Source organism: Natrix helvetica (assembly GCF_964273705.1).
Source record: "Natrix helvetica genome assembly, chromosome: 7".
NCBI lineage: Eukaryota > Metazoa > Chordata > Lepidosauria > Squamata > Natricidae > Natrix > Natrix helvetica.
In genome coordinates this window covers 1,084,630-1,107,494 of record NC_138558.1, presented here as the reverse complement: position 1 = coordinate 1,107,494, position 22,865 = coordinate 1,084,630, and the positions used below count along the sequence as shown (strand labels likewise).

The following is a 22,865-nucleotide window of genomic DNA, read 5'->3' as shown; positions in this document are numbered from 1 at the left end:
AGAAGAAGAAGAAGAAGAAGAAGAAGAAGAAGAAGAAGAAGACACCTGTGGGGCCATTGGTGCTCTCTGAACTTGGTGGTTTTCTTGCAGATGTTTTATGACCTAACTAGGGAACATCATCAGATTTAGAAGGGAGAGGGATTTGTGAAGAGGAGGAGGAGGAGGAGGAGGAGGACTATGACTGTGGGGGTCCTTGGTGTTCTCTGAGCCTGGTGGTTTTCTTGCAGACCTTTCATGACCCAAACCAGGTAATATTAGTACTAGTGGCTAGTCTAGACTAGCTACTAGCACTGATGATATTACCTAGTTTGGTTAAGAAAAGGCCTGCAAGAAAACCGCCCAGCTCAGGAAGCCCCAAGGAGCCCCCATTTCTCCTGACTGGCATGAAAGGGCTGTGAGGTGGACTTCATTGGATCCTCTTCTCTTTTTTTTCCAGAACGGGGAGAAGATTTTGCCCAAGGAAGAACTTGAGTGTCCTCTGGGATGGAAGTGGGAAGATGTGGAGTGGGACACCGATCTCAATCGGGCAGTGGATGAGAAAGGTACTGGCTTTCTTTTGGGATGGAAGGAAGAACAGTTGGGTAGAGACAAGGTTCCTGGCCAGGTTTTCCTTCTCTCCGGAGTGACTCTGAGGATGCCCAGCAGATACGACATCTTTGACTGTCTCTGGAGCTTCTCTGTCATCCAAGGTCACGGTTGTCCCAAAGGGGCTTTTCCAAAAGGCAGCTGGACTTTCTTTGAGGACCTTTCGCTCATCATCCAAGACGCTTCTTCAACTCTGACTGGGGGGGGGGCGGGGGGGCATTTATATGCCTTGCAGAGCTGATGAAGCTTTTTGGAAGAGAAGCAAAACATCTTCTAAGAAAACCAAGAAAGTCCAGCGGCCTCTTGGAAAAACACCTCCGTGGCAACATCTTTGATTCTAGGTTTTTAAAGAGACAATTCTTTAAAAAAAAACAGCAGACACGTAGAAATAGACAATAATGGAAAGAGAAGTAAAAAGCTCTGGGGGATTTAGAATAGAGCAGAGCAGAGCAGAGCAGAACAGAACAGAATAGAATAGATATTGGAATGAAGAATAGAGTAGAGTGGAATATAGAATGTATAGAATGCATTCTTGCTTCTTGAAGAAGGAAATGAGACGATGAGGAATCTTTTGACATTCCTTCATATTATTTCCTTTTCTAGGAAATCATTGGGGAACTAGGCCTAGCGTAAGGGGTTGTAGCCAAATATATGACTGAAACTAGAGGAAGGGACACTTTGAGGCTACTGAGCAATTCCTGGCAGTTTGGCTTCAAAAACAGTCAGCATGGACTTTCCTCTTTGATGTGTCCATCAAGGTCCCAAGATCTGGAAAATTGGACTGAGGTCTCAGCAGACCAGCTGATTTCTCAGCCCTGTCCGTGGAAAGGAGTGGAGGTTCAGCAGATATTTCTCCTGGGTTAAATACAAAAGGAAGACCCTTCCGTTTAACACCCCAAGCTTTTCTGTCTCCTCTCCGAGGCTGGGAATACGGCATCACCATCCCTCCAGACAACAAACCAAAGTCTTGGGTGCCGGCAGAGAAAATGTATCACACGAACCGGCGCAGGCGTTGGGTGAGGCTCCGCAGAAGAGACCTTGCTCAGGTGGAAGCCTTGAAAAAGGTAGGCAGCAGGTGGGCACAAAGGCCCACGCAGGAAACGTTGACAAGAGCTGCGTCCAGGGGTGACATTCACATTCTTTTGCTACTGGTTCTGTGGGCGTGGCTGGGTGGGCGTGGCAGGGGAAGGATACTGCAAAATCCCCATTCCCACCCCACTGTGGGACCAGCCAGAGGTGGCATTTGCCGGTTCTCCGAACTACTCAAAGTTTCCACTACCGGTTCTCCAGAACCTGCCAGAACCTGCTGGATTTCACCCCTGGCCCTGTCCCATCAACTCCATGCTATCCACAAGAATAATAGAGAGTGGAGGGATCTGCGGTGGAATAATGAGGGATTTTTAAAAAATATTGAATGATGACATTTAGTAAGGGATAACAAACGCAGGGTGCAAAGAAATGTTATTTATGTTTACATGAATTAATGGGAAAACGTAAAGCCATCCGTTGCTTCTTGTCCTGCCCTCAGGTGCTTTGGAGATAGCTTGACACCCCCCCTTCTTTGGGGCAGCCCCTCAAACACTGGGAGACTCCTATCCTGTCTCCCTGGTCCTTCTTTTCTCCAAACTGGCCATACCCAATTAGAATAGAATAACAGAGTTGGAAGGGACCTTGGAGGTCTTCTGTCCAGCCCCCTGCTTAAGTAGGAGACCCTTTACCATTCCAAACACACATGGCAGTCTACTCTATTCTTAAAAGCCTCCTGTGATGGAGCCCCCACAACCTCTGAAGGCAATTTCTCTTCCACTGGTTAATTGTTCTCCCTGTCAGGAAACTTCTCCTCAGTTCCGGGTTGCTTCTCTCCTTGGTGACTATGGAGATTCTCCGTCCTCCGGGTCAAGGTTGTCCCAAAGGTGCTTTTTTTTCAAGAGGTAACTGGATTTTCTAGTTTTTCTTTGAAGACGTTTTCCTTCTCATCCAAGAAGCCTCTTCATCTCTGACTGGGTGGTGAACACAGGGAACCCTGAGGACACCCGAGAGAAGCCTCCAAGTGGCCTCAACCACCCTCTAAAAGGATGCAGATGACCAGCTGTCTGCAAGGAATATTAATCCTTCCAGTCCCCACCATCTGGTCAGAGCTGAAGAAGCTTCTTGGATGAGAAGTGAAACATCTTCAAAGAAAAACCAGAAAGTCCAGTTGACTCTTGAAAAACTTCTCCCCTTGATTGGTTTCCATCCATTGCTTCTTGTCCTGCCTCCAGGTGCTTTGGAAAATAAGTTGGGGCAGCCCCTCAAATATTGGAAGAGCGCAATATCTTAACGGCCAGCCCCTCCCTGAATGTACTGTGTTCAATAATTCTGAGCTGTGCTAAATCTATGATTGGACTGAAGTCAATACAAATGGACTGTATGAATGGAGTGAAGTTGTGAACAACGCTTCTCTCTCTCCTTCCCTCCTTCTCTCTTTCTATTTCTCTCTCTTCCTCTCTTTTTATCTCTCTCCTTCTCTCTCTCTCCTTCTCACTTTCTTTCTCTCTCTCCTCTCTCTCCTTCTCTTTCTCCTTCTCTCTCCTTCTCTCTCTATCCTTCTCTTTTTCTCTCTCTCCTCCTCTCTCTCCTTCTCTCCTCTCCCCTCTCTCTCCTTCTCTCTTTCTCCCTCTCTCTCCTTCTCTCTCCTTCTCTCTTTTTCTCTCTCTCCTCTCTCTCTCCTTCTCTCTTTCTTTCTCTCTTTCTCTTTCTCTCTCCTCTTTTTCTCTCTCTCCTCTCTCTTTTTCTCTCTCTCCTCTCCCTCTCTCCTTCTCTCTCCTCTCTCTCCTTCTCTCTTTCTCCCTCTCTCTCCTTCTCTCTTTCTTTCTCTCTTTCTCTCTCCTCTTTTTCTCCCTCTCCTTCTCCTTCTCTCTCTCCTTCTCTCTTTCTCCCTCTCTCTCCTTCTCTCTCTCTCTCTCTCTCTCTCTCTCTCTCTCTCTCTCTCTCTCTCTCTCTCTCTCTCTCATATCTTATTTCTTATTTCTGGAATGAGCTTGGAAGGAGGGTTTTTTTTAAAGTTCTGAGTTTTCTAAATATCTTCATGAGGCACCATTTCTGGCCCATCCCTGTTCGGATTCCTCCCCCCCCCCCCCCCGTTTCCTTGACAAAAAAGCTTTGGGCTTGTCTGGTTTGGTTCAGTTCCTCCCCATCTGGGTCGCTCCCATGACGCAGGTCAACATGTTGGTCAACTTGTCCTCCAAAGCTGTGTCTCCCTCAGGAGGTTTTAGGTTGTCCTTCTGACCACCGTGATGACTCTGCTTGCTGCTGCCCAGGCAGGCTGAGTTTTGTGTGTGCCCAGCTCTTGTGGTCGGAGTGCCCTCCTCGTAGAGGAATACTTGGCTTTCTCGCTTACTGAGGTTTTTATGCACCAAAGCTGAAAAGTGGCTTCTGTTGAAAATGAGTTTACAACTCTGAATTAAAGTAAAAGGATTAAAATTCTGCTTTGCTTTTTAAACGGAGGGAAGCCATTGGTAGGCTTCTGGCTTTGCAAGGTTCCAAATGTTGAATAAACATTTCGAGGGGAATTAAATTTTCCGTGCGGGTGTGTGCAATTATGCCACACAACCCTTTTAGAGGTAAAGCCTCATTCCTGCACAATTGTGTAGCTGTGGGGATGGGAAAGCCTTCCTGGAGTCAAAGGTAGCCTGGACACACCACAGTGGATTTTTACAAAAGGAATCTGGCGCCTTCTTCTCCTCCTCCTCCTCCTCCTCCTCCTCCTCCTCCTCCTCCTCCTCCTCCTCCTCCTCCTCCTCCTCCTCCTCCTCCTCCCTCTTCTTCTTCTTCTTCTCGATTGCAGCGTTCTGTTTGTGGTTGTGTGTTCTTACTGTAAGGAGGAAGCACACAATATCTTCTGCTGTTGTTCCATGGTCATAACGTTCTGCATTGTCTCTGAGGCTTGGTTGCCCCAGAAAAAGAAGCAAAGGAAGAGAGAACTGAGGGCTGGGCTGTTTGCTTACAGACATTTCATGACATTCATAGTAAGAGGATCAGTGCTGGAAGGGGGGAGGAGGGACTGTGGGGTTACTGGTCATCTCTGAACTTGATTCTTTCTTGAAGACCTTTCATTACCCAACTAAGTAACATCATCAGTGCTAGAATAAAAGAGAATAGAATAGAATATAGAACAGAATAGAATATAAATATGGAATGGAATGGAGTAGAATAGAATAGTAGAGAAGAGAATAATAGAACAGAAGAGAATAAAAGAAGAGAAGAGAATAAAATAGAAGAGAAGAGAAGAAGACAAGAGAATAATAGAACAGAAAAGGAGAGGAGAAGAGAGAAGAGAATAATAGAACAGAATAAAATAGAAATATGGAATGGAATAGAAGAGAAGAGAAGAGAAGAAGACGAGAATAATAGAACAGGAGAGGAGAAGAGAGAAGAGGGAAGAGAATAATAGAATGGAATAAAATAGGAATAGGAATAGAATAGAATTCTTTATTGGCCAAGAGTGATTGGACACACAAGGAATTTCTCTTTGGGGCAGATGCTCTCAGTGTACAGAAAAGAATAAAAAATACATTCACCAAGAACAGAAGAGAGTGATTTTTGCAGAAAGGAGGAGGAGGACTGTGAAGTCCCGGGTGCTCTCTGGTTTTGGTTGTTTTCTTGCGGATGTTTCATTGTACCTGACTAGGTAACATCACCAGTGCTAGAAGGGGGGAGGAGGGTTTGCTCTCTGTTTAGATACAAGTGGCTTACCCTGCCAGTGTTGGTGGGAATTTTCTTGGTGGTTCAACACTCAGATAAGCACAAATTAACACCAACATTAATACTAGCCAACAACCAAGTAGTAAACCATGCCCCAACTCATACAAACAACGAAAGAGTAAACAACAGTCTAATGAAAGAGCTGGGTAGATACCGCCGTGTGCTCCCGGCGGTGCTTCTGCTGTCCTCTAGGTGTCACCCTTGCGCAACAGATGCCTGGAATCCTCTGGAGAAGTTCCTGGCAGTCTGCACCTGCTGTTCTCCAGCTTTGGGTAAGAGAGAAGTGGTGGTGTGGAGACGCAGTGAGGGTCAAGCTTGTGCACCACAGTTTCCTTTTCGACCAGCAACCCAAGAATAGAATCATTCTTAGTTAGCTTCCCCTGGGAGAAGCCTCACTCAAGGTCAGGCCTTCTGTGGCTTCCGCCAGCAGAGATCAGGACAAGCTGTCCCTGAGGGTCCACACGGTGGCTTTGCCCACTGCTTTGACCAGCCACAATTGGTCGGCACATCCAGGATGTAGGACAATATGGTGGTCCCAGAATCAAGCAAGTGAGGACTCAGGTTGACTTGAGAGCAGAAGCTCCCCAGATTTGGGTTCCGTGTGGAGGTCCATGGACGGTCACTGTTGAAAGCTAAGCTGGATGCAATTGCTTCTCCTTTAACCGGGCTCGAAATGAGCAGATTGTCCAAAGCTTCTGCACAGTTCCCATTCATTGGCTGTTCTTGGGGGAAGCGGTGAGTTGCGTTCTTCTGCAAGCTGTAAGCTCTTGGGACTGGATTTGCCTGGGGTTGGCTAAAGCAGATGCCAGCTGCCGTGGGCGATTCTGCAGGAGATGCCTGGAGTCCCTGCCGCACTCGAGACCCAAGAGAAGCTGGCCTTGTTGGGCCTCTGGTCAACGTGAGCAGAAAGCTTTCCGTCTGGGTGGGCTGCCTGCCTTTCTGTACACCAGGCTGTGGGGTCCTTGAGACTCTCTGAGCTTGGTGAACTGATGACACTACCTAGTTGGGTGATGAAACATCTGCAAGCAAACAACCAAGCTCAGAGACCACACAGTTGTTGTCTTCGTCTTCCTCCTCCTCCTCCTCCTCTTCTTGTTCTTCTTCTTCTTCTTCCTACCCCCTTCCTCCTCTCTCCTCCTCCCTCCTCCTCCTCTTCTTCTTCCTCTTCTTCTTCCTCCTCCTCCTTCCTCTTCCTCCTCCTCCTCTTCTTCCTCCTCCTTCTCCTCTTCCTCTCCTTTCTAGCTCTGATAATATTACCTACTTGGGTCATGAAACATCTACAAGAAAACACAAAGCTCAGACAGCACCATGGACCCTACAGTCGTCTTCTTCTTCTTCTTCTTCTTCTTCTTCTTCTTCTTCTTCTTCTTCTTCTTCTTCTTCTTCTTCTTCTTCTTCTTCTTCTTCTTCTTCTTCTTCTTCTCCTTCTCCTCCTCCTCCTCCTCCTCCTCCTCCTCCTCCTCCTCTCCTTCCTCCTCCTCCTCCTCCTCTCCTTCCTCCTCCTCCTCTTGATAAACCCTATTATCATCTAGCATTGATGATGTCAGATAGTTTGGTAATGAAACAAGGGAACCACTAAGTTCAAAAACCACCAAGCACTCACAGTTGTTCTCCTCCTCCTCCGCCTCCTCTTCCCCTTTCTCTTCTTCCATCTCCTCCTCTCCACACACACCCCTCCCTTCTAACACTAAAGATGTTACCCAGTTGGGTCATGAAACGTCTGCAAAAATACAACCCAACTCAGAGAGAACCAAGCACCCCTCATTTCAACCCTGAGCTACAAGTATTCTCCTACACTCTTACAGACTCTCCAAGGAGACAATCCAGAGGTCCCTGCTAGCATCTCCAGTGCCCTTTTATTCAGAGGGCAATTTACTATGTCCTTGTGCTGAGAACATCTGCTGTTTATGGATGTGTGGCCGATGTGGGATAATCCCCACTGGAGGCTGCCCTGGGCTGGGAGCTTAGCTGTTGCCGCAGGTATAAAAAATGCTAGAATGTGGACAAAGAACTTTCCACAGTCCCATAGTGGAAAATGTAGGAAATGTTTCCCATGTTTCCCCTAGGATTAAACAAGTTCTCCACAACGCCAACCAAAACTCTGGATTTCAAGAAATGTTGAAAACATCACGATGAATTGGTTGCCTTAAAAATAGAGCAGGCTATAAACAGGCATGTGGGCTTCCTAAGGAATGAGACCAAAAAGACATCCGTGCCAGGAGAGCATCCGGGACGTGGGGAATGTCGGGTTCCATGAAATAATAAGTCCAATTGCAGGACTGGCTGATGGTGGGATCAGCTGACTGGAAGCATTTTGCTCACATGCCCTTGTTGTTGTTGTTAGTTGCGAAGTCATGTCAGACCTATGGGGACCCCATGGACAACGTTCCTCCAGGCCCTCCTGTCCTCTCCCGTCCTCTGGAGCCCATTTAAGCTCACACCGACTGCTTTGGTGACTCCATCCAGCCCCCTCCTTCTCTGTCGTCCCCTTCTTCTTCTTTTGCCCTCCATCCTTCCCAGCATGAGGCTCTTCTCCAGGGAGTCCTTCTTCCTTCTCATTAGGTGGCCAAAGTTTCCTCTTCAGGATCTGGCCGCCTAAAGAGCAGCCAGGATTGATCTCCTCTAGGACTGACCGGTTGGATGGCCTTGCAGTCCAAGGGACTCAATGCAGGAGTCTTCTTCTCCAGCACCATCCTTCAAAGGCCTCCATTCTTTGGTGCTCAGCCTTCCTTGTGGTCCAATCTTCACAGCCATCCATGGCCACTGGGAAAACCACAGCCTTGACTAGACGCCCTTCAGTTGGCAGGGGGATGTCTCTGCTTTTCAGTATGCTGTCTAGATTTGCCATAGCGTTCCTCCCCGGGAGCAAGCCTCTTTTAATTCCTTGGCTGCCGTCCCCATCTGCGGTGATTTTGGAGCCCAGGAAAATAAAATCACATGCTCTAATTGTGGCTTAAATCTGCATTGTGGGCATTGTTTTTCTCCCATGTTCTCAGGAAGTTCCTTTCATGCGCTCTCCAACCCAGACTCAACGTGCCTTGGGTGGGGTCCTGGGGTCAAGGTTTTCTTCCTTCTCCTAGCACAGGTTGGGCGAGGATGTGTGATGTCCCTCAGCCTCCTCTTGGGGGGAAAGTCTTTGAAGGTTCTCCGTCATCCAGTTCACGGTTGTCCCAAAGGGGTTTTCCAAAAGGCAACCTTGGATTTTGTTTTTCCCTTGAAAAAGTTTCGCTTCTCATCAGAGAAGCTTCTTCAGTTCAGATGAGAAGGGGGAAAAAACCCCAAGAAAGTCCAGTTGCCTTTTGAAAAAAGCACCTTTGGGATAACTGTGACCTGAATGACGGACGATCTCCATAAATGACAGTGAGAACAATTAGCCAGGGGAACTGCCTGCCTCCAGAAGTTGTGGGGGCTCCATCACGGGGGGTTTTAAAGAAAAAACTGGACAGCCCTTTGTCTGGGATGCTCTCGGCCGGCGGTTCTCAATCTGTGGCCAGCAGACCCCTGGGGGAGGAAGGGGGAAGGGCCTTGAGGTCATCTCAGGGGTCAACAAAAGCTTGAAGAAATGTTATGATTTAAATTTTGGGTTAGGTCTTGGGGGTCCCTGACCACAAAAGGTATTTAAAGGGGGGGCGTGATGAAGAAAAGGTTGGGAACCACTGATGTAGGTGGTCTCCTGCCTGAGCAGGAGGGGGTTGGACTAGAAGATCTCCAAGGTCCCTTCTATTAAGCCTTCTCCACTAGCAGATGTCTTGGTTACGTGTCACTGAAGCAAAATCCTCTTTCCTCCCCCCCCAGTACAAACAGGAGGAGTTGGAAGGGGAAGGGTGGGAATACGCCTCCCTCTTCGGCTGGACCTTCCACATGAAGTACCGCAAGACGGATTCCTTTCGCCGTCGGCGCTGGAGGCGTCGCATGGAGCCCCTGGAGCACACGGGCCCAGCCGCTGTCTTCGCCTTGGAAGGGGCCTTGGTAGGTCGTTCAATGGGCTCCTCTCCCACCCTCCTTCCTTTCCCCCAAGTATAGCTGGTCCCCACCACAATTGAGCCCAAGTTTCCTGTCGCTAAGCGAGGCAGTTTTTAAGCGAATCACTGCGGTTGTGAAGTTACATGCACCCACTTACTACAATCATTTCTTTGAAATGGTAGCAGGTTTCCTCTCTGAGCAGGGGGCTGGACTAGAAGACCTCCAAGGCCCCTTCCAGCTCTGTCATTCTGTATCCTGGTTATTAAGGGAATCTGGATTTCCCCCTTTGACTTCGCTTGCCAGAAGGTCGCAAAAGCGGATCACCTCACCCCAGAAGGCTGCAACCGTCATAAATGTGAAGCAGTTGCCAGGCATCAGGAATGTTTGATCACGTGATAAACGGAGGGCGTGGCAACGGTTGTGAGTGTGAAAAATGGTCCTTTTTCTTTCACATCTATTCATTCACAAATACACATTCTCCTAAGTACTACTCATATTTACATGTTATCCTCCTCTCCTTCCTCCTCTCTTCTCCCCCTTCCTCCTATCCTGTCTCTTACTCTCTTACTCCTCCTCCTTTGCTTCCTCTCTTTTTCCCTTTCTTCTTTCCCTCTACTTTCTCCCTCCTTCCGTTGATGCTTTTACTTATTTTCTCTCTCCCTAATTCTCTATTTCATTTTCTCTCATGCTCTCTTTCTCTATCTCATTCATTCTCTCTCATTCTTTTTCCTCACTTTCTCTCTCATTCTCTCTCTCTCTCTCTCTTGCATTCTCTCTCCCTTTTTAAAGAAAGTTTTATTTTTTCTCATATATACATTCACAAATACACATTCTCATAAGTACTATTAATATTTATGTGTTGCCTTTTAACATTTATCACAATTCATTTAAAAATCCTCCTCTCCTTCCTCTTTTCTTCTTCCCCTCCCTCTCCCCCACCCCTCCTCTCTTCTTCCCCTTCCTACCGTCTCTCCTACTCTTCCTACCCGTCCCTTACTTCCTCTCCTTTTCCATTTCTTCTTTTACCCTCTCCTTTCTCCCTCCTTCCGTTGTTGCATTTACGTATTTCCTTCTTCACCCTGATGGATTTTCGGGGTGAGGAAATTCTCTTCCCTGAAGGGATGGCTGCTCCCAAGCGACCCCAACCGTGGTAACTTTTAAGACTTGGGGGCTTCAGCTCCCCCAGTAAACCAGAGCTTATGGCTTCGTGTGGGTTGTAAGCCGGCTTTGATGGCTCAATGAAACAGGGCTTATTATGTCAACCAGGGAGACCCAGAGCCAGCTCAAGGCTTCAGATCCAGTGGACCTTGGGAGATACGATACTTCATGGCAGGGATCTCCAACTCTTAACCCTCGTGGACTTCAGTGGATGTGCCACGGAGAAGAGGAGGGGGTCCACCTCTTCTCCAAAGCCCCTGAAGGCAGGACAAGAAGAAGCAACGGGTGGAAACTCACCAAGGAGAGAAGCAACCTGGAACGAAGGAGGAACTCCCTCACAGGGAGGACAATTAACCCCGTGGAACAACTTGCCACCAGAAGTTGTGGGTGCTCCATCACTGGAGGCCTTGAAGAAGAGATTGGACAGCCATTTGTCTGGAATGGGATAGAGTCTCCTGCCTGAGCGGGGGGGTTGGGCTAGAAGACCTCCAAGGCCCCTTCCCTCATTCGGGTACTCTGACGTGTTGCCCTCAGCCTGGCTCAGAGGGTCAAACTCCAGAGCATCTTCCAGTGTTGTTTTCTTTCTTATGTGGCTGGATTGAAGCCTCAGCTGGGAGGAGGGGGATAGACAGCCCCCCCCCTCCCCAACCCTGCCCCATTCCCACATTTATTTTCTTAACTAATATCCTGGGCTTTTTTCTTTTTTTTGGAAGACATTGGATTTCATAATCTTTGGGCTCCTGCACAAAGACTTCATTATGTTTCTCCTGCCTCCGAATTTTCTTTTATGCTGCAATTTGTCTCCTCCCCCTCCCCCACCCAACAATTTGGACTAGGTTTTAAAACAAGTTAATATATAGCATTGAGTCATGTGGTTTTCTTAAAAAAAGGAAAGAAAAGAAGAAAGAGACCTCTCTGTATTTTCTTACTCACCTTGAGAGCCAGCATCTCGGCTCTCTGGGGCTGTCCCTTTCACTCCAAGGCCTTTTCAGGACGCCCACCCCCTGCCCCCAGCCCCAAATCCACGGCACTGTCCTCCTGTGCAAAGGACCCGGCTGTGGGCAAGGCTTGGCCCCACTCCTAGCCACGAGACGCTCCTGTGGGGAGGCCACAGCTTTTGCTTTTAATGACTTCTTCGGATTCTGGAGACCAACAAAGAGGAACCTTTGTAGCTCAGGATTGAAACGAAGGAGCCTAGCCCTGATGATGTTCCCTAGTTGGGTCATGAAACGTCTGCAAGAAAACCACCAAGCTCAGAGAGCACCAGGGGACACACAGTCCTCCTCTTCCCCCTTCCCCTTCCTCCTCCTCCTTCCTGCAAACCCCACTCCCTTCTTGCACTGATGATGTTCCCTAGTTGGGTCATGAAACGTCTGCAAGAAAACCACCAAGCTCAGAGAGCACCAAGGACTCCTCTTCCTGGATGGAAACAAATCAAGGAGAGAAGCAACTTGGAATGAAGGAGAAACCTCCTGACAATTAGAACAAATAACCAGTGGAACAGCCTGCCTCCAGAAATTGTGGGTGCTCCATCCCTGGACTCTTTGAAGAAGAGCCTGGACAGCCCCCTGTCTGAGATGGTGGAGGGTCCACTTATAAACCTGAACATGCCCACCCCAAACCATTCCTTCCTGGCAGGACTGCCGCCCCCATCAGTTACCACGTACAGCTGGCCCTGGATTTACCCCCACAGTTCACTTACTGTTACTAACTTAACAACGGCAGTGATTCGCTTTACAGCGGTGGCAAAAAAGGTTGCAAAATGGGGAAAACCTCACTTAACCAATGTTTCTCTTAGCAGCAGAAATTTTGGGCCCCATTGTGGTCACATATTGAAGACTAACTGTACAAATTCCCCCCAAAATATATTAACAACCAAAAAGCAAACAAAGAGAGATAAAATGTTTTTTTAAAAAAAACAGTGTGCATTGAAAATCTCTCTTTCTGCAGAAAAGCGAGTGTGTGTGTGTGTGTGTGTGTGTGTGTGTATGTGGAGGGGGGGGTCAGTATGCCCTCCCCATGACAAAACCAAACCGACTTCTGTTTTAGGGTGGGGTGACAGACGACAAGAGCGATGATGGGAAATCAGTGGCGACCCTCAACTTCGGAGTGAACCGACCGACCATTTCGTGCATCTTTGACTGTAAGTATCCCCTCGGGGGGGGGGGGAAGAAGGGGGGGGATCCGTGGGTCAGAGGGGCTGGAAAGGTTCCAAGCCATGAGAAGCAGCCTTCCAATATGTGAGGGGCCTTCGCAGTGAGGAGGGGGTCTCCAAAGCTCCAAAATGCAAGATGAGAAACAAGGGAGGGAAAGCAATCAAGGAGAGAAGCAACCTGGAATTGAGGAGGAATTTAATCAGGGGAACTACCTGCCTCCAGAAGTTGTGGATGCTCCAATGCTGGAAGTTTTTAAGAAGAGATTAGAGCACCATTTGTCTGAAATGGTTTAGGGCAGAGGTGTCAAGCTGAAGGCCTGGGGGCTGGATGCGGCCCACAGGGGACTTAGATCTGACCGTGGGGCCACCCTGGAAAGAGCGAGGGTCCGGCCTGCAGTGCTTCCGCCAGCGAAAGTGGCTCCCGAGCTCCGTTTCCGACTGCCGTGGCCTCCTGCAACCCTCGTGTGGCCCTTCCAGGTTCCGTTTTGACTGGCAGAGGGCTGCAGGAGGCCATGGCAGCTGAAAACGGAGCTCGGGAGCCCTCTTTCGCTGGCAGAAGCACTCAGGCCGCCACAGGCGCCCCCGACATGAGTGACATCGAGCTGGCCACAGCCAACCTGGCCTCATACCCACGGCCCCCTGAGGTCAAACACAACCCTGATGTGGCCCTCACTGAAATCGAGTTTGACACCCCTGATTTAGGGTCTCCTGCTTGAGTAGGGGGTTGGACTAGATGACCCTCTCTTCCAACTCTTCTGTTCTGTTCCATTCTGTTCCGTTCTATTCTATTCCGTTCCATTATTATTCTATTCTATTCTATTCTATTCTATTCTATTCTATTCTATTCTATTCTATTCTATTCTATTCTATTCTATTCTATTCTATTCTATTCTATTCTATTCTATTCCTTTCATTCTTATTTCTATTCTATTCCATTCCATTATTCTATTCTGTTCTGTTTTGTTCTGTTCTGTTCTATTCTATTCTATTCTCGTCACATTGGGGAGAGTTTGATTTCATTATTTTTGATCTGCCTTAGAATCAGAGAATCTGAGTGGGTCCAAGAGTTATTGAAAGAAGAATGAAACTATGAAATAGTGATAACAACAACAACATACATTGATAAGGGAGACAGGGTGGGGTCAGACCAGGAAGGGTCTCCAAAGGTGGCAACGTTAAGACTCGTGGACTTCAGCTCCCAGAATTCCCCAGCCAGCATCCCCCAATTTGCATAGCTGGCTGAAGAATTCTGGGAGTTGAAGTCCAGAAGTCTTAACGTTCCCACGTTTGGACACCCCTGCTCTAGACCCTTCATTTTGAAGCCAGGTGTTCAGTTCCATATTGTTGCTTTTGATGTGTTGTTGTGTTTCTCTCCTTGAAGACGGAAATCGCTACCACCTGCGCTGCTACGTCTACCAGGCGAGGGATCTGCTGGCCTTGGATAAGGACAGTTTTTCAGGTAAGACGTTCCCTAGTTGGGTCCTGAAACGCCTGCAAGAAAACGTCCAAGCTCAGAGGGGACCAAGGACCCCCCCCCACCCCACCCCCACCCCAGTTCAACCCAGAGCTACGAATCTTCTCCTTCATCGGATCTAATTTGGGAATTCTTCTGAAACACTTGAGTGGCACCAGACTTTCAAGCCAACCTCTCTAGATGAGGTGAAAAGGCCGAGGTTCCTTTTTGGGACCATTTTGACCTCTGATCCTCTTTTCCATTGGAACAGGGACCTCTGTGGGGCAGCGGGTGGACAGATGCCCTTTGCCTCCAACCTTTGCCCTTCCCCAATGAGCCCCCAGATGCTCCTCTTCCTCTGGGGTGGCTTTCATGGAGAAAGCGATTCCTAAAGAGGGACCAAGCGATCACCACCTACGCCAAATCCAGAGGGATCTGCTCTTTCCCTCCAGAAAAGCTCTCCTTTCTCCTGCACACACACGCATGCACACGGGTGTGTGTGTGTGTGTGTGTGTGCGTGTGTGCGTGTGTGTGTGTTTTTGAGCATGTTTGTTGCCTTGAACTCAAAGTCTCTCTCCAAACGGATGACCTCATCCTTCCTGATTGGCTGGACCGAGTGGGAGTAGCTTTCTCTGCATGGACGGCAGCCAATGACAACAGCCGCCCAGATGTCGACAGGATGGAGTTGTGATTTGCTGTTGGTGGAACAAAGCATAAAGGAGCCCCTTTCAGGGCCATAGAAGTGAAGCCTGGGACGGGTGCAGAGGGGAGACGGAGGCGTCTGTTGGAGGGCTTTCGCAAATTGGGTGGAGGGCAGCACAGTCGGCGTCCCCCTGGCCCAGCACGGAAGGCAGAAACGCAGCCACAGCTGAGGTGCCTCTTCCCATCACAAGAGATCACGTGAAGTCCTAGTAAAACCTTTGTAAAGCCTTAGTAAGGCCACACCTGGAATCCGTCTTCGGTCCCCACATTACAAAAAAGATGCGGAGACTTTGGAAAAGGGGCAGAGAAGGGAAACTCAGAGGATTTAGGGGCTGGAGACTAAACCATAGGAAGAATGGTTGCTGCAGGGGGGGGGGGATTCAGCCGGTTGTGGCCGGTTCTGGAGAACCGGTAGCGGAAATTTGGAGTAGTTCAGAGAACCAGTAAATACCCCCTCCCCCCACCTATTCTCTGCCTCCCGAGTCCCAGCTGATTGAGAGGAAACGGGGAGCTTGCAGTGTCTTTCCCCTGCCACGCCCACCAAGCCACGCCCACCAAGCCACGCCCACAGAACCAGGAGTGAACGTTTTTGAATCCCACCACTGGGTTGCAGGATTTGGGTTTGACTAGTCTAGAGAAAAGAAGGACCAGGAGGTGACATGATGACAGGCTTCCAGTATTTGAGGGGATGCCCCAAAGAAGAGGGGGGCAACTGATTTCCCAAGGCACCTGAAGACAGGAAACAGTGGATGGAAACTAATCAAGGAGAGAAGCAACCTGGAATTAAGGAGTAGCTTCCTGACACTGAGGGCAATTAATCTGTGGAACAGCTTGCCACCAGAAGTTGTGGGGGCTCCATCACTGGAAGTTTTCAAGCCACCTGTCTGGAATGGCATAGGGTCTCCTGCTTGAGTAGGGGGCTGGACTAGAAGACCTCCAAGGTCCCTTCTGGCTCTTTTCTGATTGAGACTGATCCCATCGGTCTCGGTGGTTCCCAACCTACATTAAGGCCCACAGAGGCAGCTGTGTGTGGATGGGTGGGGGTGGGTGGGCAGAAGCTCCACATCCAGGGCCTAGCATTAAAGAATGGGCAGCAAACCTTCTGGGCTCCCCCAGCCTCACGACGAGGAAGAGGGGTTTAAAAGCCCTTGAGATTAGATCTGGAGGTGACATATAGAACATAGAATAATAGGGTTGGAAGGCACCTGGGAGGTCTTCTAGCCCAACCCCCTGCCCATAGAAGGAGATCCTATACCATTCTGGACTTCCTTTTGGCTTGAGGGATGGATACACCTGGTCATAGAAAGAATAACAGAGCAACAGAATTGGAGATCTTCTAGTCCAGCCCCCTGCTCAACCAGGAGATCTGGCCTATACTGTATCAGACAAATGGTTGTCCAATTGCTTCTTGAAAACCTCCACTGATGGAGCCCCCACAACTTCTGGTGGCAAGCTGTTCCACGGATTAATTGTCCTCACTGTTAGGAAGTTTCTCCTTAATTCCAGGTTGCTTGATGGGTTTCCATCCATTATTTCTTCTCCTGCTTTGGGCAATAAGCTGACCCCCTCTTCTTCGTGGCAGTCCCTTAGTTATTGGAAGACCTCTCTCATGTCACCCCTAGTCCTTCTTTTCACTATAGCCAATTCCTGCAACCGTTCTTTCTATCAGAGACTGGGCAGCCTCGGTCTTCTGGCTTCATCCAGCCTAAGAGGGAGGTTTTGAAACTGCTTGAGATTTGATCTGGAGGGGAAGCAGGGTCTCCATTGGGCTCCTTGGTTGCCCAAGTCCAGAAATTCAAAATGATGGGTTCATTTTTGAAGATGGTATTGACTAAAGCAGGGGGGTCCAAAGTTGGCCACTTTAAGACTTGCGGAGTTGAAATCCAAAGTGGCCAACTTTGGACACCCCTGCCCCTTAACTAGAGCCTGAAGAAGCAGGAGTGATTGGATGGCTGTGAGCAGGAATGGTGAGGTATCCTTTGAAGATTCAGCTCCCAACTTGGTGGCCTCCTCCAAGAGAAGAAGGAAGCCTGAGATCTACATTCATTTATTCTCACAGGGTTCCTAAAACCCAGGTTTTTTTTTGTTTTTTTTTGTTTTTTGGGTGATTATAGCTATCTGAAGAATGCCATCTCCTATTGTGCTCCACCTCTGGATTTCTTCTCTTCAAGTCAAAAGGGGGCATCGTTTCTTGCTGATGATAACAGGACCAGGAATAGCCCAGAGGTGCTTTTCCAAAAGTCAGATTGACTTTCTTGCTTTTATTCCTTGAAAACGTTTCACTTCTCATCCAAGAAACGTTTTCAGTGAAGAACTCAAGAAGTTTCTTGGATGAGAAGCGAAAGGTTTTTTCAAAGGAAAACCACCAAGAAAGTCCAGGTGCCTTTTGGAAAAAGCACCTTTGGGACAACCATGACCTGGATCAGGGGTCAGCAACCTTTGGCTCTGGAGCCACATAAGTGCCTCTTTCATTCCTCTGCTGAGGCTCCACCATTGATAGGGCTTTCAATTAGGACAGGTAGAGGAAAAAGGACGCCGCCCTAAGAGGAGACTCTATGGTGGGGGGGGACTGGACTTCCAGGGGGCCTTCAGAATTGAACGGGGGGGGGGGGCTTCCGGTTAGGACCTTTGTGGCTCTTTGAGTGTTTTGGGCTGGCGACCCCTGACCTGGATGGTGGAGAACCTCCATAGGACATCGCTAGGAATATGGGTGAGTAGATGTGTGTCTACAATAGGGGTGATGATGTAGCTTGGGGTTCAAGGAAGGCAGACATGGTGCAGGATTATGGGGCAGAAGGTGGTGGAGATGGAGGCAAGGAAAGGCATGTAGAAATGTTGCTCGCTCAGAAGCTGAAATACACCAAGTAAATGAGATGAAGAGTGGGGAGTAGAGGAGAGAGGAAAGGGAAGAAGAGAGGGATAGGAGAGAGGAAGGGGAAGTAGAGAAGAGAAGGATGACAGAGGGAAGAAAGGAGGGAGGGAGGGAGAGGAGAGAGGGAGAAGAAAGTGATGGATAAGGTACAAATATGGTGTATGGAGAGCAGAAGAGCCAATAATCGTTTTTGGGAGTTGATGGTAAGACGAATTGATGTAAACATTTAACAATACAATACAATGTTGGCTACGTAATAGTAGACATGGGATTTATATGTTATGAAAATGAAAAAATAAAAACCTAAACAGAAGCGAAATGTCTTCAAAGAAAACCCAGAAAGTCCAGATGCCACTTGAAAAAAGCACCTTTGGGGCAGTCTTGTAAGTTGAGGACTAGCTGTCCATACTAAAAGCTCAGCCGTGCTCCTGGGCACCACGGAAGGTGGACTATCCAATTATCTCCTCCTCCTGTCCTTCACAGATCCCTACGCCATCGTCTCCTTCCTCCACCAGAGCCAAAAGACGGTGGTCGCAAAGAACACGCTAAACCCCACCTGGGATCAAACGCTGATCTTCTACGAGATTGAAATCTTTGGGGCTCCCCAAAATGTTGCTGAATCCCCTCCTGACATCGTGATTGAAATCTATGACCAGGACACCTACGTAAGTGGGCAAAGGGCAAGAAGCCAGGCCAAGCAGGAGGCCCTCCGTTCAGTTATGGTCAGAGCAGAGATTGCGGGCGGGCATTAAGAAGACAATCAGGAGATCACAACCTACAGCTAGTTTCTTGCAGGCCTCTCATGACCCAACTAGGTAACGACATCAATAATCTTCTTCTTCTTCTTCTTCTTCTTCTTCTTCTTCTTCTTCTTCTTCTTCTTCTTCTTCTTCTTCTTCTTCTTCTTCTTCTTCTTCTTCTTCTTCTTCTTCTTCTTCTTCTTCTTCTTCTTCTTCTTCTTCTTCTCCTTCTGCTTCTCCTTCTCCTTCTCCTTCTCCTTCTTCTCCTTCCTCCTCCTCCTCCTCCTTCTTCCTCCTCTCTCCTCCTTCCTCCCTCGTTCTCTCCACAAACCCCACTCCCTTCTAGCACTGATGATGTTACCTACTTGGATCATGAAATATTTGCAAGAAACCACTAAGCTCAGAGAGCAACAAGGATCTCTCATTTCAACCCTGAGCTACAAATATTTTCTTCTACTGTATCAGTAGAGTGACACTGCATGGAAATGCTAAAATTAGCAGTCTCCTCTCTTCCTTCCTCTCTTCCTCTTCCTCCCTCCCTTTATTATTTTTTTCTGTCATCACCTCACAATTCTAGACAGGTCTGGGTGGCTTACAATGAAATAAAAACATGTAGATGTAAAACCAATTGCAAATATTAAAAAACCAGATTCAAATGACAGAGGATTAAGAGTGATCTCAGAATCTGCCCCCCCTCTTCCTCCCTCGGACCAGGGTGCGGACGAATTCCTGGGCCGCTGTGTTTGCAAGCCCACTCTTGACCACACACCGAGGTTGTCCTGGTATCCCATCGTGAGGGGCAGCCGGACTGCAGGGGAGCTGCTGGCGGCCTTTGAGCTGATCCAGAGAGAGAAGGTGAGTTGGGGGCTTGTGGGGAGGACTTGAAGCCTGGAAGGGGGGGGAGCAGGAGACCTGAAGGCTGAAGGGGGGGGGGTGCAGATGCAGCTCAGCCAAAGGGGGAATTCTGCTCCCAAGGCCATGGAAGGGATTAGAGATCTAACCATGGGTGAAGCCATGATGCCCTCACACCTACCCTACATCCTTTCAAGTAGTCCTCGATTTATGACTGACCCATTAGCGACCATTAAAAGTTACAACAGACCTCCCTGAGGGTACTTACGAACCGGATGAGGAGTTCTGACGACTGTCCTCCCCTGCCGGTCGCCTGTCTGCCCTTTGGACCTCAGTACCCGACCTGCCTTTATGGCCGTTTGCAGCTTCCCACAGCCATCACGTTTTTAAACTGAAAACCGGCATTTGCTTCCCAATGTTCGCCGAAACTGGCCTAGAGCGACACCATTGGTTCGCTTAACGACCGCAACACTTGTTTAACGACTGCTGCAAAAAAGTCGTAAGTTTGAGTCAGTCGCGTAGGTGGCCTGATTTATGATGTCCTGACTCTGATGGGGAGGCTGCTTTACAGTTGTAAGTCAAGGACTAGCTGGAAGTAAATGACGTCGCAGGGGGTGGCAGTGCCCCCCCCCCAAATGTTCGTCCCATCCCTCTTCTCTCCCCCACTGGCTGTTTTGTCCATCTTCAGTCCGGTGGCTCCCTCTCCTTAAGCAGCAGGTGGCACACGAGCCCAAATTTTTATAATTTATATTATATTATTACATCATCATCATCATCATCATCAAATTATAAAATTAATATAATTTTCAATACTCAGATGCTAACAATTCTTTTAATGCAAATAATAATAATAATAATAGTAGAGGCTGGAGTAGCCTGTGGGGCCACCCTGGAAAGAGTGAGGGTCGGGCCTGCCGTGCTTCCCCCGGCGAAAGTGGCTCCGAGGCTCCGTTCCCGACTGCCGTGGCCTCCCGCAACCCTCCTGTGGCCCTTCCGGGCTCCCTTTGGAGTGGCAGAGGGCTGCAGGAGGCCGTTCCTGTATTGCCACCAGCATAAAATAATTCTGAAATCCATGCCTGTGAAGATGAGGGTGCTAAGACCCCCCCAAAAGTGATTTCTGTGTCGGGGGGTGGTGGTCTCAGAGGTCGGGGAGGGGGTCTTCCTGCTCGTCCACAGGCAGACTCCTAACTTCTGGCCTGGAATTCTGGCTGCCCATCTTGAAAGGATGCAAAGCCTGGTGCTGGCCACACGGTGGCGCTCTTGGACTGAGGAGGGGTGCTTGGGCTACCCTGCAGGGCTTGGGAGGGGGCTTCCTTGGGCTTCTGGGCTTAACCCAGCGGAGAGGGGAGGGGCTCTCTGGAGAGCCCAGGGCTTCCCTGAGCAGAAGGTGGAAGAGAAAGGGCTCCGGCGGAGGATGGGAGCCTCATGGCGATGCCCCTTTCTGTCCTTTCTGGGCATCAGAAGTAGTTTGCTCTTTCCTGCCCCTCCTCCCTTTTCCTCTCCTCCTCCTCTCCTTCTTTCTTCTCTTCTTCTTCCTTCTCTTCCTCCTTCCTCCTCTTCCTTGTCCCCAGCTCCTCTTCCCTTTGTCTCTCCTCCTCCTCTTCATCTTCCTCCTCATCCCCAGCTTCCCTTCCAGCTGCTCCTCTCCTCTTTCCCCCTCCCCTCCTCCTCCCCCTCCCCCCTCCCCCCTCCCCCCTCCTCTTCCAGCCATTCATCCTATTTTTTAGTCTCCAGGCCTTTGATCGTCTTACTTTCTCTTCTCTGCCCTTTTCCCAAAGTCTCAACACCTTTTTTGTAATGTGGGGACCAAACCCTGATTCCATGTTGGTTGAATGCTGAGCCATTCCTCTGTCATGAAGCAGGATTTGTGCATCTCTGAAGCGTCCAAGACTTTCTCCTGGGCCGTCATGCAACTTGACCTGTTTGAGGAGTGACGAGCGCTGGCTGGGGAATTCTGGGAGTTGAAATCCAGGCACCTTAAAGCTGAGAAATGCCAGAGGGTTGAGAGGTCCCAAGCCCCATTTCTCAACCTTGCCAGCTTCAAGATGTGTGGACTTCAACGTTTGCCATGCCAGAGTTTTCTTCTTCCTCCGAGAACCAGGCTGTCACTTGGATATTCGTTGTGTGTTTTTCTCTTCCAGCCAGCTGTCCATCACATCCCAGGCTTTGAGGTAAGACTCTCCTGGTGTCTGCAGATGCTGCGGTGTCTGCTTTGGGTCATCACTGAGCTGGGCAGGATTGTGGTTGAAGGCAAGAATCCAGAGCTTTCCTCAAAATGGTGACATAACAGAATAACAGAGTTTGAAGGGACCTTAGAGGTCCTCTAGTCCAACCCCTCACCCAAGCAGGAGAGACTACACCATTCCAGACAAATGGCTGCCCGATCTCTTCTTGAAACCTCCAGTGATGGAGCATTCACAACTTCTGGTGGCAAGCTGTTCCACTGGTTAATTCCCACTATCAGGAAATTCTCCCCAATTCCAGGTTTCTTCTCCCCTTGATTAGTTTCCATCCATTGCTTCTTGTCCTGCCTTCTGCTGCTTTCTAGAATAGGCTGACCCCCTCTTTGTGGCAGCCCCTCAAAGATCAACAAAGCAAAGCAATATATGTAGGAAAAGTTAGAGCGCCTTCCGGTTGCTCCATCCTGGCCCTCAACCTTCTGAATGTTAAGATGACTTCAGGTCCCAGAATCCCCCAGCCAACCCTGCTGCCTGGGGAACTCTGGGAGCTGAAGTCCACACATCGTAAAGGTGAGAAATTTGGAACACCGTTTCTCAACCTTCCTTAACTTGAAGCCGTGTGGACTTCACCTCCCAGAATCCCCCAGCCTGCTTGGCTGGCTGAGGAATTCTGGGAATTGAAGTCCACCCAGCTTAAACTTGATGAGTTTGAGAAAAACTCGCATACAGCTCAGGAGTTAAATGCTACCGGTTTGGGCCAGTTTGCCTGAACCGGTAGTAAATAAATGCTAATAAAAAAGTTTTAAAAAATTGAAAAGCAAGTTCTGACAATTGCACAGCAGAGCTGATTCTCAGGAGTTCTTTTTTACTTTTTTAAACCTTTTTTTTTACTACCGGTTCTAAAAAGTGCTTTAACAAAAACTAAAATAAAACTTCAGCTGTGCCACCCATTTATATCCGCTCTAAATCGCACGGCACAGCTGCGTGCCCCCCTCCACTCGCTGTTCTACTTGCCCACTTGCGGTGCACACGCAGGGCCAGCAAACCAGTAGCAGACTTGAGAGCATTTGCACCCTTGGTACAGATTCCAATCTGCTGTCACAACACCCATTTGGTTATTTGCTCCTCATCACCCATGGTTCCTTTCTGGATGCCCATAATGGGAGGGACACCTGGGTCCCGTTGGAAAGCAAAGGCTGGGTCTTAGTGCAGCTGTGGATGATGGGACCCACATGCTCAAATTCCTCTTCCAAATTGGGACTGGAAGAGGAGGAGCTTATTTTGTTGCCAACATTTTAGGTCTATACCTCAGTCTGATTGTATGCCAGGCTATTGGGTTGTCTAGCCAAACCACAGCAGAAATAGGGGCAAGCCAACTTTGCTTGAGGTCAACCAAGCTAAACAGGGTTAGACCTGGTTTGTCCTGGAGGAAGCCCCAAGGCAGCCTGGAAAGTTAAAAAAG

At 48.8% G+C, this 22,865-nt stretch overlaps 1 protein-coding gene across 1 annotated transcript in view; it reads left to right on the top strand.

Annotated features, from left to right (window-relative positions):
- The window catches only part of DYSF (dysferlin), a 123,448-nt gene that overhangs the window by 58,615 nt on the left and 41,968 nt on the right, over positions 1-22,865 (top strand). The window contains exons 27-34 of the mRNA XM_081960009.1: positions 437-542; positions 1,507-1,649; positions 9,124-9,297; positions 12,499-12,592; positions 13,986-14,063; positions 18,115-18,296; positions 19,086-19,226; positions 21,365-21,408. Coding sequence (XP_081816135.1) covers positions 437-542; positions 1,507-1,649; positions 9,124-9,297; positions 12,499-12,592; positions 13,986-14,063; positions 18,115-18,296; positions 19,086-19,226; positions 21,365-21,408 — 962 coding nt within the window. The remainder of the gene's footprint in view (positions 1-436; positions 543-1,506; positions 1,650-9,123; positions 9,298-12,498; positions 12,593-13,985; positions 14,064-18,114; positions 18,297-19,085; positions 19,227-21,364; positions 21,409-22,865) is intronic.